Below are 21,363 nucleotides of genomic sequence, written 5' to 3' on the forward strand. Positions count from 1 at the left end.
ATGTTGCGTCTTACATTGCATCATATAGTTCTTCACAGTTGTTCTTGTCGCTACAGGCACTACAGGAAAGAATGGCCTTCAGGTACTCATGCAGTCCCATGTAGGGGAACACATAATCTAGTCAAAACACGCAAATGCAAGAATAACAGGGGCCCTTAACATAGGCGGAGGGTGACTTTTTTGTTCGGGGAGGCTAAAGATGACCCATACACAGACTGACCTACAGCTAATGTGAGACTTAGTGGATTCGCTGCTGGTGTAAAAAATTAACCTCCCAACTACCTCTTGCCGTTCCACTGACTTCCAGGGATACTGTGCAAAAGTGCGGGTGGGGGTGCTTTTTTTAACCCTAAAATGCTTAGGATGTAAAAGCATTCATACGTGCACTTTTGTTAGGGGTTCTCTATACATTTGTGTTTGTGATCAGTTAGCTTCAAGGGGTAGTTAACCATTAAATTAACTTTTAATATGATGTAGACATTGATATTCTGAGACAAGTTGCAACAGGTCCTCTTTTATTTTTAATGTTTTTTCGGTTATTTAGCTTATTGTTCAGCAGCTCTCCATTTGGTATTTCAGCAGCTATCTGGTTGCTAGGGTCTTATTTACCAGGTAGTGGTTTAAACAAGAGATGGGAATATGAATAGTTAAGGGGCCTGCATGGAAAAATAAAACTGTAGCCTCACAGAGCAATACTTTTTGGTCAGTGACCCTCATTTGAAAGTTGTAAAGAGGCAGAAGCGAAAGGCAAATTATTCAAAAACTATAAAAAATTAACTAGGAAGACCAATTGCAAAGTTGCTAGGAATAGGCCATTCTATAACATACTACAAGTTAACTTAAAAGTGAACCTCACCTTTAGATGTGTTTAAGTTAGCTTTATAGAGAGAGAGGCAGCAGGTACTGACATCCCATGCACGTTTTATGCAGTGAGACGCAGTCTTTATATACTAAACCAGCACATTATATACAGTGAGACGCAGTCTTTACATACAAAACCAGCACATTATATGCCATGAGGAGCAGTGGGAACTGATGGCAGATATTCAGGCCCTGGCACTATAAAACTGGCACTGATACACAGCATTGGCTCCACTGTAACTAACTAGAAATGAAAAAAACAATGACAAAAGTAAAAGAAAAATAGAAAGTGCAAAAACCATAACAAATATATAAAAGCACAATGAGCTTTGTCAGGGGGAAAAGTTAACTTACCCTCCATCTGTTAGGGTAGGGGATAGGGATATTATGGATAGTGACAAAAAACAATTTAATTTCAGCTAGTGGGTCAGTCTTTAGAACATATAAAGTATAGTACTTGTGTATAGTACTTGTGTATAGTACCTGTGTATAGTGCCTGTGGGATTAAAACTGCAGCAAAAGTTCAAAATTGTTTCTTGGGTAAAGTTTACAGCCTGCAGATTCTTCTTTTTTTGTCTTCAATTTTGCACTGCCTCCAGTTTGCAAAATCTCCCGATCCCTGTCTGCATCTGCGCCTTGATTGGTCAATTTTACTGCCTGTCAAGAAAGCTGTGCTCTGATTGGAGAATCCACAAGAAGAAAGATCCAATCAGAGCACAGCTGATTTCTGCAGAACCCGGAGAAGATTTGCAGGACAGTGCAGAAATGGAGCCAGGTTTTAAGGTGCCAAAGCAGGTTTGGGGAGGCTTAGCCTTCCCAAGCCTTATTGAAAATCCGCCTATGGCCCTTAACCGCATAAGTAAACTTTTAAGGGGGGTTCCTGTCAGTTAAATAGGTTACTAGAAACTTGATGGAGGAAAATTATTGGAAAAATAGAATTTGCATCTTAAGGGCTCTGGCACAAGGGGAGACTAGTCGCCAGCCACAAATCTCCCTTGTCGCGGGCGACTAATCTCCCAGAAATGCCATCCCACCGGCAAGAATGTAAATCGCCGGTGGGATGGCATTCCTCTTAAGGCAGCTTCTGCGATTTCGGGGAAATCACGGCGCCACGTATGCCATACCACTGACGATTTATATTCTCGCCGGTGGGATGGCATTTCTGGGAGATTAGTCGCCCGCGACAAGGGAGATTTGTGGCTGGCGACTAATCTACCCGTGTGCCAGAGCCCTAAAAGGGAAACAGTGTTCCTATCATACTAAATCAACCGAACTGTAGTAAATGCTTAATAATGTCTTAGTTTTGTAGATATAAATTAGTATATATTAGTGTGCTTTCTCATCCTAACATCTTCCCTATAGCAAGCCACTCAGACATGCAGTATGCCAGTGACTCATTGGAAAGCGATGACTCATCCTGGGATTAGCCTATTAGAGCAGGGGGAATATGCCAGTGACTCACAGCATTATTGTGTTGGTTGCATCCAGAAGGAAAATGTTTGGTTGAGGTATTAAAAAATAAATAGTTAAATATATGAACAACTATAAGTATACAATAAAAAAAAATGAATACTAAACAATTGATTACCAACTACAGTTTAGTGAATTTTTATATAGTGACAGTTTCCCTTTAAAGGGATGTCTGAATGCAGCACTAAATTCCGGATGGCCACCATCATTCTTTACTCCCTAGTACTATGGGAAAAAACTTCACATATGTCTGTAGTAGCTAATATTAACATGAATTATGGGCTGCATGAATATTTGGGCTAGTTGGGAAGCCTCGTACATGAGAGCTCATCATTAAGTGACTGCAGTAAACACAGAGCAGGCTTTGATATGTGTAATCACACTCTCCCCACTCAGGCCTTCTAGCGAGTATATTGTTCTTTTATGACATATGTTTTATTTTTAGAGCAAGCCCAAATATTTCTATAATCTTAGCAGCATGTTTTGAGCATGATGTAAGGATCTTCCAGATGTTAATAGAGCAGTGTCTTGTTTTGTTTTGTCTTTGAGAGGAAGCAGAAGAGGAGTGATTTCTTTGAGTGGTTAAGGATAGTATATCACAGGCTAAACTGCCACCTGCTGTCCACACTCTGGATTTTTATTCTGTTGGTAGTTAAGAAGTCCTTCTATACAAAGCACTGGTCATAGTCCAGAAGATAGGCGCAAAGCTCCATATTTTTCTTGCAGATTGCCCTGCAGGCTGAAGGTGCAGCTCTTGGCAATACCAGATCAGAGCACAAGGAGCAGCACTGGCTGCATTGGCAGCAACTGTATCCATACTGTATCCATCCAGGGGTGGGTATTAGTGGGCGGCACATGGATGTGCCCTTGTCATTGTCATTCCTCAGTGCAAGCTAAAGAGCCCAGCAGGCGCAAGATGCAGGAGAGCTCTGAATACAGGGCTGCCTTGTGCTCACAGTGTTGTGCTTTGCACCTCGTGCCAGATTGAGCACCAATGGTGTTAGTGTGCGATTCATTAGGTGTGAGTACATTTCATGTGTAGGTACAGGAGTCCTATAAATAAGGCTCCTCAAGGGTCAGAGCCACCTTCGCAGCACCTTGGGTTTGTCCCAGTACAATACCGCCTTGGAAATAGAGTTGCCACCTTGCCGGTACTTAACTAGTCTAGCTGGTAAATCACTAGCTATGGCTGGCAAAGGTATGTGTAATTCCTCATAAATCTCCCCCTTTCCTCACCTTCTCCGCCCTGATCAACCTTTATAATCACAGGCCCACTTCTGCCCGGCCAACTTCTGCCCTGCCCACCCCACCCATTTGCCAGACACATTCACGCTTTCCCTGCCCGGTCCACCCATTTAATTGCCCCTTGTGTCATAGCCCCGCCCCAAAATGACATCACGGCCCGTACCCAACCCAAAGGCCAGTATTTTGAAAGTCTTGGAAGACTTGGAAGCCTTACTGCACTGTGCATGCACCCAGACCAGAAAAATCATGACAGAACCCCTTTAAGGTATGGAGATCCAAATTACAGAAAGAACCCTTATCTGGAAAACACTAAGGGCCCGATTCACTAAAGTCCGAAATAAGGAGTGCTATTTATAGCATGCGTTAAAAATCTTATCACTTCTTATTTTTCACTCGATTCACTAAAAGGACACTTGTCATAATTAAGAAGCGATGTTCTTGGCGTTATTTATCTTGCGACGACATATTTTCAAGCAATATATTACGCAGCGCACAACATATTACGCAGCACGTTGCTTGAAAATATGTCGTCGCAAGATAAATAACGCCAAGAACATCGCTTCTTAATTATGACAAGTGTCCTTTTAGTGAATCGAGCGAAAAATAAGAAGTGATAAGATTTTTAACGCATGCTATAAATAGCACTCCTTATTTCGGACTTTAGTGAATCGGGCCCTAAGCATTCTGGATAACAGGGCCCATACCTGTATATCTTCTTTTGGCATAGTAACATATTTTTGTATGTTTTATAGTATACTGTGCTCTGGGCTATATTATTTTGCAAGAATTCACACAATGATTGGGTATATAATTATTTTTGGTTTCTATGTAGCAATGGCACTAAAGAGATTCCTCCCAGTTCCATTTTCCACATATAATTTGAATGCATTATAGTTTATAAAACAAGCGGCCGTATGCCATGCGAGTGTGTGTAACAATCATCACTCTGCTTGAGCACGGCGCTATCTCAGTTTGTCATTGTTGCTTCCCTGGCTCCAGAGAGCATCATTTTAGAGGGGGTTGTTGAATGATTCTAAAGGAATCCACAAAGGCGCAGATTACAATAATGTAATTGAGACACCAAAAAGTCATTTTTTTTTCTCTTTTTTTTAACAGAGTTTATTAATAGCAATGTAGGCAATATATGATGCTCTTCTGAAAAAAAGTGATGACAAGATAGAGACAAACAATATTGTGATGTTATTTACTGTATATTTATATATAATAAAATTTCAGTCCCTCTGTTACTGCATATCAGTAAGGCATGGCATAGGGTTGTATTCTCCATTGAATTTAGTTGGCGGAGAAGCACTCGCACTTGACCAAGGAGCCATCAAGGACAAAAAATTCAGTGAAACATAACTACTTTATATTTTATATATATATATTTTATATTATTATATTTACATTATCCATTGTTCAGCCACTTTAGAGTAATGTAATAACAGGTGTAAAGTTTGCTCCTAGTCTAGCAAATCAGATGTTTTCTTTCAAACAGCAAATCAGTGCCCTCTGATGATTGGTTGATATTGATTACTAAACCTCTAGCAAACATTTCGCCTGTAGATTCCCCACACAGCAGTGTGAATACATTCTCTCTTGTGCCAGTCCTCATTGCCCAGATGGGAGTAATTGTGAAAGGATACAATAATTCATATGTGGGTAGCAACCCAATTTTGAACTGATGAAGTCACTCAAATGAGTGGTGGAACATTTTGAGAAAACTAAGAAAAGTCCAGTTGTTTCAGACTTATTTCTACCAGATAATCCCAAGTTCTACCACATCTATGTCAGTAGGGCCTGGAAGTTCAGGGGGCTTACACCTATATCGCATGATATACAATATCCACCAGTGTAATGTATTTACTGTATATATGTATATTTAGTACTTGCCTCTGCTTTCCTTTGTAACCATTATAACATTTCTATTTCTTCTTCCCTTTTAATAGTTTAATAGTTTGCTTTTCACTTTTCTTTGGCTGCTTCACATTCTTTGCACTTGCACTGTGTTGTTTGCTCCACAGGGGTACAAAACTGTACAGAAATACACTACATTCAAAGCCTGCCTGAAGAAGGAACTTAATAACAGATAAGTACGTGATGCCACACAATTTCTCTATGCATTTGCATGTTGCTCACAGAGCTATCAGTGCTATCTACTTTGCTGTCTATGATGTCTACTTTGCTTCCTTTGGAATCTACTTCTAAATGAAACGTTGGACCATTAAGACATTATGCAATTTGCCCCTCACTACTTTGATTTTCCTTATTGTGTAATTGATTGTCCAGTAACACAAACTCTCTATATGTTCAGCTACTCTTACCAACACAGGTAAGAAAAAATGGAACGCAGTTTGTTGATCATATATATATTATGATTCACTCATTTGGAAGATCACCGAACGAGGAATGTTTTCCACACTGGGTTGTGACGATCAATGGTTAATGACCATTTTAGAATCAGTTAAAAAGGACCACAGCCATGTGACAATGCCGTCACCTAGCCTTCCAGGATTGTGCTGAGCCCCAATCACATCAGTCAGGCAAACTTTTTGCCTATCCCGAACCAGCCAGCTGCCAATTTTGACAAAAGTCAAAGGCCAGTATTGGCCTATGTATCATCAGGTTTCAGTAACTTGTATGGCTTTTTTCTTAACAGTTATTATGGTAGGCTAGCAAATTATTTTGCTATGGCCTTTTCTACCACGGCGTGGTCTCTCTACCACGTCCTATTTGTTTTCTCCATTACTCACCACTGCATCCCCACGTCCGCCTTTATAATCATAAACATAATTATTTCCCACCCCAGTCTTGACAGTGCCTTTCCCTGGCATTAGAGCTCTCTTTATTCTAGTGAAGCCTTAAAGGCCATACTCTCACCAATATTATCGTATGAAAGTTTTGCACAATATTCGGTGTGTGTATGGTGGAAGGCGAGGCTACAGATATGGCTAAAAGCCTTGGATTTTGGTTGGCCAGGACTGAAAATTTTGATCGGGGGCTTTTGAAGTTGCCCAAACATTGTTACATTATTGCTGAATCATCAGATAGGGGTAATGAATTCCTTTGTTTTTACCTGCATATCTGATGCAGCGTCAGCTATAAAGTGGCCATATGATCTTTCCTACAACCAGTAGTTGTGGGAAAGATCATAATTGTAGTGTGTATGGCCAACTTAAGACAAATTACTGATGTACTACATACACATTCCCCATAGCATTTTAAACTTTAGTGCTGATCATAATTTCTTAAATATTCTCAATTCTCTACAACTGAATAAATGAAAGCAGCAAATTCAGAATTTAATCTGTTATTGTTGTGTTCCGTAACAGGAGCCCCCAAAACGTGGTTTGAAGGACTACTATGTGTGTGTGACCTCAGTGACAAGAAAGCACCTCCGAGAGTTTTTCAGGAATTTCCGAAGCAGAGATACGATAAGATGAAAAATGCAGCCATTGCTGTCGCCATTCTTTCAACTGCCAGAGAAGGCATGAGCGCCGGCAGACAATGTAGCTACTGTATGGTTTCATTTGTACCCATTTATTTATCACTGAATGCACCTTTTTTAGTGATGCACATTGTTAGCATTCATTTAGGTACAGAAGGTGGCTTACTGTTCTTAAACTATGTATTTTTTGCATATTTATACAAATGGAAGGATATGTTCACTGATATATATATTTATTTTTGTTATATATCATATTTCACCAATGTTTGGCTTGATATTAGGTCTTTAATATCACACCTGCTTCTTGCACTTTTATAAATAAGCTGTTCTTAATTTTGGTCCCCATTAATGTGAATGCGCACAGAGAACCCATAGGTGTAGCCTATTTCTCTCCAACGCCAGATTTCTAATTAAGGCGCCCAGAGCAGCCCCCATCCCCTGCCCCACTCCCATTGCTGAGTATCACGCACATGCACATCCATTTATTTCACATACAGAGCTGGGGACAGGATGCGCTGAAGTTTTTTGCGTGTCCTATCCCCAGTGCTCCGTATGTGAGGTGTGGCTGGGCGGCATACTGCCCTAGGCTTAGGCCTTTGTGGCCTCGCCACAAATCTGGGCCTGTTTCTGTTGTGGTTCTGGAATGGAATAGCATTGTGCCTTATAATGCAGCTGGCGTCAGAATTCTGCTCTGATCATTAATGCCTCTATAAGGATATAAGGAGGGTGGAACTGTTACCTGGTAGGCTGTATAAATAATATAGTAGGGATTGGAGGGCCACAGAGTAAGGGTTGTACATTAAGATAAAAAAGGTACGATATTTCTGTGAAGTGATCATAGCCAATAGAGACAGATCTGCCTTTTGTTTTGGGTTTTTCTTATAGAAACTGTGCTTTTTATAATTCACAGAAAGAGCAAAGAGGTAAGAAATGTAATGACAGTAAGAGAATGTATTTGGCCCCAGGATTGTGTTTACAGTTGCTGTTCCAAATTTCAAAAAGTCAGACACTAAAAAGCGCATGAATGCAAATGCAGAGCAAAGAAATGCCGCTTCAGCTCACCCCATTGTAATGGCGGCAGGTTCCTCATACAACTTCAGCAAAGAAGAAGCATGTTTATTCCTATACAATTTTGGGGGGAAAACTTGCATAATTGCGACAGAATGAGATCATGACTTTTTCCGCAAATGCATTTTCCGTATTACTTAAAATTCTCAAATGGGTTTATCTAAATTGCCTTGTTTCATGGGGGAAAAGTGACCGTGTTTTACCATTGCAGCAAAACAGTCAAAGGTTTGTCTTTAAAAAATACCCACCTTGCCTAAACAACCTTACTGAATGCTGCTTTTATGTGGTTGATTATTTTTGTTTGAAACTTTTCTTGAAGTGACCTTTTTTTCCCCAAAACGTTATCAAGGTGTTTTTGCAGCAATTTTCTCATGTCATGGCCAAAATAGCAAACTCAAATTTTAATGAATCAGCCCCCTAAAAACTGTATTGTGGCTGCATTGTGCGCAAAAATTGCCTTTTTTTCACACTGCATCCTACATTATAAATGATCCTAAATAGACTTTATAAATGGCCCTTATGGGAAGCAAATTTTAGGTGCTTGTCTCCTAAACCTTCATAACTGTGTTTAAATAAATGTCATGCAAGAGACTTAATTTGATCCAATGGCACACACAGCGACTTTACCCTATTAAGCAAAAGCATATACATATACATACACACATATATATATACACACACATATATATATATATATAATTTCTTCTCTAAGCAAGTCTCCTTTTTTCTTGTGCCTTTACTGCAGATTAAATGCACGTTATTTACAAAGGATTTGTATTAGCCATATTAAATACTTATAATCAAATATATGATAGCAACCACAATTTTGGCAGCATTTTGGGTCTAAACAAGAATGTAAGTAATACATTTAAACCAAATATTTGTTGTAATGATTAAAGTCTTAATATATTTATTTGATTCCTACATAATATCCTTTGCTACATTTCATATAGTGTTAGAGCTAGAGGTGAGCAGCTGATTTGGAGCCAGTGTATGGCAATAGCTAGTGTGCTGCCTTAGTGTAAGTGTTAGTGCATCAGCATGCAGATGAATTAAAACCAGACTGTTATATAAGTGATCAGTTTATAGATTTTTTTCTTGAATATAAATGCAGTGTCAGATTGTATCCATTGTAGCCAGAGCACAAAATTTGTTTAACAAAATATTAAGCAATGAGCAAAAATGACACTGAGGTGCTGATCCAATCCTGATCCCATCCCGGTCCGATCCACCAAGAACAGTTTGGGCAATTTCTCATCACAAACAACTAATTGGATTCGATTTATTCAAAGAGGGTCTTTCTAAATCAATATAATTGGTCAGTATTCACAGGAAAAATGCATTCCTTAAATACTGATCAGTATTGATGTTTATTCATCATTCCTCTCGTTACTCATTATTCCTCTCGTTACTCGTTATTCCTCTCAATACTCGTTATTCCTCTCGTTACTCGTTATTCCTCTCGTTACTCGTTATTCCTCTCGTTACTCGTTATTCCTCTCAATACTTGTTATTCCTCTCGTTACTCGGTATTCCTCTCGTTACTCGTTATTCCTCTCGTTACTCATTATTCCTCTCGTTACTCATTATTCCTCTCGTTACTCATTATTCCTCTCGTTACTCATTATTCCTCTCGTTACTCGTTATTCCTCTCAATACTTGTTATTCCTCTCGTTACTCGTTATTCCTCTCGTTACTCGTTATTCCTCTCGTTACTCGTTATTCCTCTCGTTACTCGTTATTCCTCTCAATACTTGTTATTCCTCTCGTTACTCATTATTCCTCTCGTTACTCGTTATTCCTCTCAATACTTGTTATTCCTCTCGTTACTCGTTATTCCTCTCGTTACTCGTTATTCCTCTCTTTATTCGTTATTCCTCTCAATACTTGTTATTTCTCTCATTACTTGTTACAGCATTAAGGATATCAGGGAGGGATTAGTTGCCTGTTTAAGCAAAGTTTGTCACCAGCCTACACTTTAATCAAACTGCCCATGGATATTTAGATTGTTGACTGGAAATCCTAACATTTGAGTTTTAGCTAATTTTATATATATAACAATATGGATATTTATCTGCGTATAATGGACTGCATAACCTTTTTTTTTTTTTTCTTGTATTTTCTGCTTGTTTCATTGTGCTGCATGTTGCACTGATAAGAAAATAAAAGTACTGAGTGATCAGATTGTTATTGTCTTGTGTCATCTGTACAGATCTGTTGATAAGAATGGATTGTTTGGGCTGTGTATGAGCCTGAATCACTGGGTTCAGACCTGTAACCACCATTCCCCCATTTGTGCATCACATGGGGAGAAGAGGCTTGAATGAGGGGAGAATGCCCCCAACAGAGCATCTTATATCCCACTGTGCTAAAAAATCACATAACCCAGCAGATTCTAACTCAGCTTGTTATTTAGTATTATTTTAATTTTTTGAACATTATTAAAGGAGAAGGAAAGGCTAAGTCACTTGGGGGTGCCAAAATGTTAGGCACCCCCAAGTGACTTAAATCGCTTACCTTGTACCCTGGGCTGGTGCCCCTGTTAGGAGAAAACAGCACCAGCCCGGGGTACCTGTAGCGATGCGCTTCCTCCTTCCTGGTTCGTTTAGCTGCAACTACACAATAGGCGCATGCGCAGTAGAGTGAATAGTGGAACTTTAACAGAGAAGTCGGCTTTTCACTCTACTGCGCATGCGCCTATTGTGTAACCGCAGCTAAACGAACCAGGAAGGAGGAAGCGCATCGCTGCAGGTACCCCGGGCTGGTGCTGTTCTTTCCTAACAGGGGCACCAGCCCGGGGTACGAGGTAAGCGATTTAAGTCACTTGGGGGTGCCTAACATTTTGGCACCCCCAAGTGACTTAGCCTTTCCTTATCCTCTAAGGGAAACCATTCAAACTGTAGTTTCCTTGTTTTACTGTGGGTCTAGGCTCCATAATGATACTTTTATCTATACTGAACCTCACTCTGCCATGGTGTATAAGTCTTCTTTAGTAAGTCAATTCCACAGCTTTACAAGTTCCAGTGTTATATACAAATATGGATACCTTACTTCCTAAACTCTCTACAGTTTTATTAAAGAAGAGACTCCTAAAGGGCTGGGCCCAACACTGACCCCCTGCGGTACCTCTGCCCTTTGTCGGACAATTTTCCACTCAAGTACAAAAAAAATCCTCGGCCCAGGTGCCCACATTTTAGTCTGACCTGCAGTGTGTGAGCATTTGGGAAGGAACATATCCATGCAAGTCAGTGCCCATCAGTCACAGAGTAGCCAAGCTGGACTCCATACAACACTTGTATTGTAAAATTAGCCACAAAACAACTCCAGCAAGAATACAAAAACATTTGGTTTTCCAGGTGCCAGACTCTAAGGCCACATATAAAGAAGGAAATATTGAATGTTTAAATCTAATGTCACATATAAGGAACTTTAAATATTGATTAATGTGGATCCTGTTTGGTATTTTTCTTGGAGAACAAAGATCCCTTTTAGGGCAATTGAAGAAATAGCAGTTCTGGGCATTTAGTTGCTCCCATGATTTATAGCTTTACTGCCAGGAACATAATGCCTGGAATCACAGGAGGAACCATACCAATCCATATTCCCACATTCTTCCTTTAAATATGTGCCAATTATTTGTTTCTGGCACCTAATAGCCCGAGGCTAAGGTCAAGCAGAGCAATTTTCCAGCAGACAAGTTATTCACCGTTATATGCCTCTGGAACATTCACTTGTCATCCCAAAGATTCTTTTCTCCTCGGCGTGGTTCCAGATCGCCAAGATAATGGCTGTGTGAGCGACTGACATCCCACAGTCTCATGTTACACAGACCACCCACTATAAGCCACGCAGAGAGCATCGGTCACTCCTAATAAGCAAGAAGTGCTGCATTGGGACATCACATATGGGCAGTGTCCAACCAGACTTTGTGTGTATATACCCATGTGCTTGTGAAAATAGAAGCAATTACATGTGTACAGGGCAGGGCCGCAATACAAACCCATTCTTCGCATATTGTATTCCGGTGTATCACCTAAAGTGGTTTTTACAGTAACATGCTTGCCATGTGTTTTGAGGTTTGAAAAACACCAGAAATCCCACAGAATTAAATGGCAATTGCCCAAAAAATGTGGTATTACAAACAGCGGAATTCTTCCCTATGTGCCACCGGCCTAAAACTTCAGGTGTAACTTGAGTAAAAGGGAATGTGTCAGAGTAACAGATGTTTGAGAGAATCCCTAACATGGCCTATGTATCCATTAAAAAGCTATTAGACACCAGCGGGCTATTGCAGTATGCATTACAGCCATGTATTACTGTCAGTCGCTGTTGTTACACAGCACCCTAAATGTACACAGAACATCACAGAGTCAACAGCCATAACAATACATGAGAGGGATAAGTGCATCAGACTGAGAACAAACGCCACGGCGCACAAAGTGACTCCCTGCTCCAGGCATAAATCAAACCAGAGACACTACTAATAATGATGATGATTATTATTATTGTAGCAATTGTCCTATAGTAATCAGTTAACTCGCCACTAACACCAAAGAAATACAGTATATCACACACAATGCATTTAGGCATATTATGTTATATACATAATAAGAAGAAGAATTGTGAGCATTTTATACCACATATCATGGTGCTGAAATGAGTGGAGTTACAGGGCTTTAAAAATGCATAGAATTTTACATTCCATACCATGGTGTGGTAAGTTTTAATGCTGTTCTTACACACATTTATAAATATGCCATGATGTGTTATCTAGGGCTTCACTGAACAAAAGAGATGGGTTGGGTATTTTTGAGACAGCAGATAACATTGGCTGAAAATAGAAAAGCTGATAGCAAGCGCACTACAGTAAACAGCTGGACCGCTGCTATGTAGGGCCACTAATACCCTGCAGCTTAAACTTATATCTGTTTGTCCAACACCTGCAAATATACAGACAGAAACAGAGATCCTCTGCATTCACCGGTATTAATATTATTAATGACATTATGACATTTTGTGTAAAAAGCTACTAAGAATACGCCCTCCATTTTAAACAAAACAGGGATTGTTTGTCCATATATTGTACTATATATAAGCTGGCCGGCTACGTCACTAGTCACCCTGGTCTGGCCAGTCCTACACTCCCTTAACAGATGTCCCCCTGCTTCCCTTAGTGAGCAGTGCACAGATTCCCTGGCAAGCAGAAGGTCTTCAATGGAACAAGATGACAGTGGAGCTGAATGACTCTGTGAGCCTAAGGGGAGTCTGTATGACTATTTTTGGTGGTTGAGATAGTGTTTTTCCACCTTTTGAATAAACCCAGGCAAACAAGCTCATGTCAAAAAATGGGGTATATTATTTATCTATAAGTGTTTCCTGAAATGGAGATTTGTGTGAATGTAGTATGTATGTATGTATGTATATCTTTATTTATAAAGCGCTACTTATGTACGCAGCGCTGTAGTCTTAGAGAAGTAAGTGGCTGCTATGAATGTCTGGATTGGGGGCCCCCTTTGTAGGGTAAAAGCATAACTTTAAGGGGACTAAAAGACACTAAGGGGCAGATTTATCAAAACACGAGTTTGAATCCCGAACGGGAAAAATTCGGACTAGAAACAAAAATTTCTGAAGATCGCAAATATCACGAAAATGCTCGCGAAAAAATCGTATTAGTCACGATAATATCGTATTGACGATCCGAAATTTTCATACCGAACGATTGTAAAAAGTGGCAAAACCGATCCGATTTTTTGAGTGCAAAAAATACGAAAAAAGTTGCGCAAGGTACAAAAAGACGCGGAAAATACTATTGGACCGATAGCACGAACGCTCAGAGCATTCGTGGATAAGTAAATGTGCACCTAAGTTTGCCCAGGAGCAGTAACCTATAGCAACCAACCAGCAGGCAGCATTTACTGGCCACCTGTTTAAAAGTAAACATTTTATTGGTTGCTATGGGTTACTGCTACTGGGCAAACTTAGCACCTTTTATTATATATAGGGGTAACTGTACTGCGCACAGCCCAGGGCCACTACAAGGGGCGGCAGGGAGAGAGAGATGGCAGCGCTATTCTAACTAGAATAATTTCCATGGCTGGCGCATTTTTCAGTGTAGAGGAATACTGGCCTGGGGTCTGAGGGTAGCAATTATATTCATATATGGGGGGATAACAAAGTGGTACCCCAATAATGAATCCTTTTCTTGTCATATAAAGATCTTGATTCTCATGTAGTTGGGGCTGCATATAATACTCCTATGGGGAGTTATAATCATAAAATTCCATAACCCTTCACTGCAATCAGTCATGGGAGGAGTAAAAAACTACATTATTATTGCTATTGATATTATGCTTTTGATACAAAGATCCCCAATATTCCTACAATATAATCACAGCACTAATATGTCTCCTAGACGTCTTGGGCAGTTTGCCCTTGTGTGGCCATTCCCCCTGCACATATGTACATAGGAGATCACAGAGTCTGAGAGCAGCCAGACAATTGCACATTCTTATTCCATCGTTTCCCCCAAAGGGCTACCCCCTGTTTTAAGTAGCTGATGTTTGTATGGCAACTGAACAGCACATTTGTCAGCAAGAATGGGCAGACTAGGTGGGCCAAGTGATCCTTATCTAGCACTAGTTTCCTATAACACGGGCAATGGGAATACTTGTCATATTTGGAAGGCAGAATTCTTTCATTTGACAAGCTTATTCAGATAATGCAAGGGAAGAGAATGCTCGCACTTGACAAGCCCATTCTTTTGTTATGCTATGTTGGTTTAATGTATTGCCGCTCACATGAGATGAGCGGGGCTGAATGTTGCTGGCAGCATGCATATGGGATGCCTTTTCACTATAACATATAGAGAGACAGACAGACAGACAGAGATGAAGGGCGACATAGACCCAAGAAACACCCCTGACTGTGTGCACCCTAAGACCTTTTTTGTTCCAGGGCCTGTGATCCCGTAGTTATGCCACTGGATTTGAAGACTATTATGGGTAAGGGTTCTAATATCACAGGTAACCTGTTGTTATATCCACCTACAGTATATCCGGCTTCTGCACAAGGGTTTGGGGTTTAGTAACATGATTAAATCACGTTAAATTGAACAGTTCCACCTTTAGACTTCCAGGTATCTGCTTTCTGTGTTCTACAGCTCTCCCTGGTTGGTGAATCTCTACCTTTGGATTGTGTTTATTAAAAAAGAAAAAGATGATGGAGCAGATTTAACTCAGTTCCAGATTTCCCCATAAACTTCTAAGGAGATGCCAGACACCAAACCATGGGATCCCGTTTTCCCACCCGGTTGAATCAGGCTCAGCGTGGGTAATGCAAAATCATTGATAGAGATGGGTTCAAGAGAGCATTAATAAAGGCTCATAGAGTTCATCTTTTGAAAAACAGTGAAGGTGATTTGCATTAGAAATAGGAGGCTTGATACATTTCTCATAAAGTAACCCTTTGATATCTGCATTTTTTGCAGTTGGTTCATGAAATAAAACCTGAGCATGGATGATTGCCGCGTCAATGTTTCCTATTTAGGGAATCCGGGCAGGGGGTCTTGACCCGGGCAGCCCTTCTGAAAACCAGGGACTGTCCTGGTCAAAACCAAACAGGTGGCAACCCTAAGGGAGCCCCATAGTCTGAGTGCAGGGAGTTAGATAACCCTTCCCATTCAACCATCATAGTGAATGGGACTAATGCAGACGGCCTGAGCTATTGCTAGGGTAGTAATCCCTGTAGGATTAGTTAGGACTTCAGCCCTGAAGTGAGTTTCCAGCGTGTACATTGGATCTGAATGTGGGATTACCCAGCAGTCTCTGTGGATCCTCAGGATACCAGGAAGCCTTTCTCTACCCCAGCAAACTCAATGTGGGTTAAAGCTTCCAGACTGCTTCCCTGTATCTGTTCTGCCTTACAGGATCTATTCTCCTCTCACTAGGACTGTCAACTTTGCCAGTGGCTAAACCATACCTCCCAACTGTCCCGCTTTACGCGGGACAGTCCCGCTTTTGCCACCCTGTCCCGCTGTCCCGGATAGGCGCCGATCTGTCCCGCTTTTAAAGGGCTCCGCTCCCGTGACGTCACACGCACGTCTCCCCTTAGCGCCGCAGCTTCTGCGCCGCTCACTTCAGTTTTAACATAAAGGCATTCACAGTGCAGAAGCTGCGGCGCTAAGGGGAGACGTGCGTGTGACGTTACGAGGATGAGAAGAAGAGCCCTGGGGCCGAGGAAGCTGGTGGTGGTAGGAGCAGGGGGACGCTGGGGAGGACACTGGAGGAAGGTAAGGGCAGCTGGAGGATGTTGGGGAGGATGTTGGGGGGGCTGAAGGATGTTGGGGGGGCTGAAGGATGTTGGGGGAGCTGAAGGATATTGGGGAGGATGTTGGGGGGAGCTGGAGGATGTTAGGGGGGCTGAAGTATGTTGGGGAGGATGTTGGGGGAGCTGAAGGATGTTGGGGGAAACTGAAGGATGTTGGGGGAAACTGAAGGATGTTGGGGGAGCTGAAGGATGTTGGGGAAGCTGAAGGATGTTGGGGAAGCTGAAGGATGTTGGGGAAGCTGAAGGATGTTGGGGAAGCTGAAGGATGTTGGGGAAGCTGAAGGATGTTGGGGGAAACTGAAGGATGTTGGGGGAAACTGAAGGATGTTGGGGGAAACTGAAGGATGTTGGGGGAAACTGAAGGATGTTGGGGGAAACTGAAGGATGTTGGGGGAAACTGAAGGATGTTGGGGGAAACTGAAGGATGTTGGGGGAAACTGAAGGATGTTGGGGGAAACTGAAGGATGTTGGGGGAAACTGAAGGATGTTGGGGAAACTGAAGGATGTTGGTGGAGCTGAAGGATGTTGGGGGAAACTGAAGGATGTTGGGGGAAACTGAAGGATGTTGGGGGAAACTGAAGGATGTTGGGGAAACTGAAGGATGTTGGGGAGGATGTTGGGGGAGCTGAAGGATGTTGGGGGGGCTGAAGGATGTTGGGGGAGCTGAAGGATATTGGGGAGGATGTTGGGGGAGCTGGAGGATGTTGGGGGGGCTGAAGTATGTTGGGGAGGATGTTGGGGAAGCTGAAGGATGTTGGGGGAGCTGAAGGATGTTGGGGGAGCTGAAGGATGTTGGGGGAAACTGAAGGATGTTGGGGAAACTGAAGGATGTTGGGGAGGATGTTGGGGGAGCTGAAGGATGTTGGGGAGCTGAAGGATGTTGGGGGAGCTGAAGGATGTTGGGGGAAACTGAAGGATGTTGGGGGAAACTGAAGGATGTTGGGGGAAACTGAAGGATGTTGGGGGAGCTGAAGGATGTTGGGGGAGCTGAAGGATGTTGGGGGGAGCTGAAGGATGTTGGGGAGGATGTTGGGGAAGCTGAAGGATGTTGGGGGAAACTGAAGGATGTTGGAGAGGATGTTGGGGAAGCTGAAGGATGTTGGGGGGAGCTGAAGGATGTTGGGGGGAGCTGAAGGATGTTGGGGGGAGCTGAAGGATGTTGGGGGAAACTGAAGGATGTTGGGGGAAACTGAAGGATGTTGGTGGAGCTGAAGGATGTTGGGGGAGCTGAAGAATGTTGGGGGGAGCTGAAGGATGTTGGGGAGGATGTTGGGGGAGCTGAAGGATGTTGGGGGAGCTGAAGGATGTTGGGGGAGCTGAAGGATGTTGGGGAGGATGTTGGGGGAGCTGAAGGATGTTGGGGGAGCTGAAGGATGTTGGGGGAGCTGAAGGATGTTGGGGAGGATGTTGGGGGAGCTGAAGGATGTTGGGGAGGATGTTGGGGGAGCTGAAGGATGTTGGGGAGGATGTTGGGGGGGCTGAAGGATGTTGGGGGGAGCTGAAGGATATTGGGGAGGATGTTGGGGGGAGCTGGAGGATGTTGGGGGGGCTGAAGTATGTTGGGGAGGATGTTGGGGGAGCAAAACATAACACCTGGCTACCAATGTCTGTCATGAGTCTGTCATTAAATACAGGTGCCACAGTGCATAATGAAATCCTTAGGGCCACAATATGTCATAAAATGATTGGGGCCACCGTGTCTGTCTTCTGGTGCACTTTGTGTATGTTATGCTTTTCAGGTGTGGTTTTGTAAAATGGGCCTGTTTAGGGGGGGCGTGGCCATAAAGTAGGCGTGACCTAAAAAATTTTGCCGCGCTACGCGCGGCAGACATTTTTGTCCCTCCTTCTGATTTTAAAATGTTGGGAGGTATGGCTAAACCTGAACAAAGAGGGTGAGGCTGATGGTACTGAGGGAGGGGCATTAAAGCTAGGGGTGGGCATAATGACATCAGGGTCAGGCACTTTGGATGGGGTTATGAGTGCCAGCGTGCGGTTACTGCATCACTTACAATTGGCTGAAATTCCATTCAGTTTTTTTAAAGCAAAACTGGGATGTCTGGTTCAAAACCAGGTGATTGCCAACCCTAGTTCTGTCTTTATTCTGCCTGATGAGTAAGCCCAATCCTTATTGGGGTTTGTTATACCAGTTATCCAGAAAGCTCTGAAATTTGCTTTTTATTTCTGTAATAATAAGAAATTAATAAAACTTGATGATAACTAAGCCATGTTGATAGAAAAAAAAACCTCAGTATTTAAATATTTTTCATTTATTGTCCAGATTATTGTTCGGGTTTTCCAAGGCTTGGTGTGAAAACTGAACAGGTGCCAACGTTCTCATTGTCACCGTGAGTTGGTGAGATTGTGTATTTACCCACCCCGGGGTATTGCAACACATAACTCTGCTCACACTGCCTTCATACAAGTACTTACCCCGCACAGACCCATAGAGTGCACACTCAGAGTTTGTACAGTGACAGTGGACATTTTTATGCAAAGGGGGATCGGCCATTATATTTCCAGTTATTCTAACTGTTGTGTTGAAACTGCTATATTGCTGTTTTCATTTCATTGCATCTATATTATCTTGCTGAAATATTAACATTTGTTTCATATCTGCATATTGTGTGGTTTATTCTTCACTATATTTGGTATAGTAATCACTGCTATTGCAGTTCCCAGGGAAGGTACGTACATGGTTTAGCCCTGGGTGGTGGCACATAACTTATCCAAACCCTGCAAATCTCCCACTTAGCGGAGGCTCGGGATCTATCCTGTTAGTGCTCCAGTGTGGCCCTGGAAATGAGTGCCAGGAAAGGGTTACATGTGTATCCTCTAAGAGTTTGCCAAATGTTTTTCTTGGAATGGTGTCACTTTCAGTGGGCTGCTGTATGTGAGCAGTGTGATGGGTGCCACCACCCGCACCCCAAAGCAGGGGTTAATCCCAGGGATCCCCTTACACTGCACTCAAACACCTGGTACTGTGCCGTTTGCTTACAGGATGAGAGCAGGCACATTGGCACTCACTGCAATTTCTTATGGAGCCAGTACCTCTGTTAATTACATTAAAAGCCAGTGTCAAAAAATCCCCAAAACCTCTAAAACCACAAAGCAAATAAAGACCTTCCAATTGTTAAAGGGACATCTGCGATTGACTTCTACATGATCTTGAGGTTTTAGATGGAGTATTTTTTCATTTAGAATTGTTGCGGTTTTGTTGCATAATAAATCACTGAAAAATCACTTTTTTTGCAACGAAAAGTCTGACCAGGAAAAATTGCAGTTTAGCAAATGCTCCCCTTAATGTTGTGCGTCTTTGCATGCATTTTAGCGCCTTGCACATGCTCTTGCATTCATAAAGGAGCCATAATGCACATTTTCATTTTTTCCACTAGATGGCAGCATATAGTTTAAAATGAAAAAACATTCCCCCCCATAGAGGGATACACACTAGTGCAGTTGATTCAGGATTGCAGTAATTCCAAGGCTCAGTTTCTAAATGACATCTGTGCATGATTCTTTAGGCACAAGTATGGTTTATTTATTGATGCAGGCCCCTGAGGGAACCCTGGCCCCTAGGGACACTTTTGTGTGGCACAAGTACAACTATGCAAAAGTAATTCCAGGATCTTTAATTATTTGCATCAATTCCTGCAATGACAGTGTCTATTTTTGCTTAACCACAATTGTGGTTCATAATCAGCGCTATTGTCTGTATACGCACAGTATCAACCATTGGCACAGGAACAAGGAGGTCCCTGCCCTGTAGAGCTTACTATCTAAAGGTGCCCATACACGGGCCGACTATAGCTGCCGATATCGGTCCCTTGGACCGATTCGGCAGCTAATCAGCCTGTGTATGGGCAGAGCAGAGCTGCCTGGCCGACCGATATCTGGCCTGAAATTGGGCAGATCTCGATCGGCCAGGTTAGAAAATCCGGTCGGATCGGAGACCGCATCGGCTCGTTGATGCGGTCCCCGAACCGACTGCCCCATAAGCTCAAATGTAATCCCCAGGGCCAAACGATCGGATTATTTTTTTTTTAAGTCCCTTGCTACCCGATATCGCCCACCCGTAGGTGGGGATATCGGGTGAAGATCCGCTCGCTTGGCGACATCGCCAAGTGAGCGGATCTTATAGTGTATGGGCACCTTAAGCATTAAAGTGCCCTTACATACATACATATCCAGGGCCGGATTTCTGTTTTGGGCGCCCCGAGGCCGCCCCTGTCGGTCGCCCCCTCCCCACCCGTGCGCATGCGCGAAAGCGCCCCCAGTGCGCATGCGCGAAAGCGCGCCCCCCCGTGCGCATGCGCGAAAGCGACCCCACCAGTGCGCATGCGCTCCTTTAAACTCCCATACGGAGCAGTGCCCCCGAGGCCGCCCCTGTCGGTCGCCCCCTCCCCACCCGTGCGCATGCGCGAAAGCGCGCCCCCCCGTGCGCATGCGCGAAGGCGACCCCACCAGTGCGCATGCGCTCCTTTAAACTCCCATACGGAGCAGAGCCAAATTTTTTTTTTTTTTGCGGCGGGGCGGCGTGCCGCCCCTAAACTTCTGCCGCCCTAGGCCCGGGCCTTTGTGGCCTCTCCACAAATCCAGGCCTGTACATATCATGTTGCACCTGTGCTTTGTTGGTTAAAATGCTGAGCAGCACTACTACATAGAAAGCCATTGATTATTTCCTGCCCTAAGGCAAATCATAAGTACAAATAGCCTTGTGCACTGCACATGAATGTCATACATTAATAGTTTAAAACAAGGAGGAGCAGCCATCCGCTGGCTTTGCACATTGTGAAACTTCAGCAGTTGTATCCTGATGAGAAATATTAAACCCATAAAAAATGTGCTTTTATTATATTATTTGGGCAAAACTGCTCATTAATCTTTCACTACTATCTAGAGCTCTGTGACTGTAAGCTCTAGGGAGCAAGGACCTCTGCAAGGAGTAA

At 42.8% G+C, this 21,363-nt stretch overlaps 1 protein-coding gene across 5 annotated transcripts in view; it reads left to right on the top strand.

The window, feature by feature from the left end:
• micu3 (mitochondrial calcium uptake family member 3) overlaps window positions 1-10,277 on the top strand; it is a 77,944-nt gene extending 67,667 nt beyond the window's left edge. For 4 of the 5 annotated variants that reach the window (XM_004911193.4, XM_031895418.1, XM_031895417.1 and 1 more), the window contains one exon: window positions 6,909-10,277. In XM_004911193.4, the coding sequence (XP_004911250.2) occupies window positions 6,909-7,019 (111 nt within the window). In that variant the 3' untranslated portion in view covers window positions 7,020-10,277. Of the gene's footprint in view, window positions 1-5,600; window positions 5,670-6,908 lie in introns of all 5 variants that reach the window. The other variant, XM_004911194.4, reaches the window with a different exon arrangement.
• Window positions 10,278-21,363: the final 11,086 nt, after the last annotated feature.

The sequence above is a fragment of the Xenopus tropicalis genome, chromosome 1 (assembly GCF_000004195.4).
Source record: "Xenopus tropicalis strain Nigerian chromosome 1, UCB_Xtro_10.0, whole genome shotgun sequence".
NCBI classification, from domain to species: Eukaryota; Metazoa; Chordata; class Amphibia; order Anura; family Pipidae; genus Xenopus; species Xenopus tropicalis.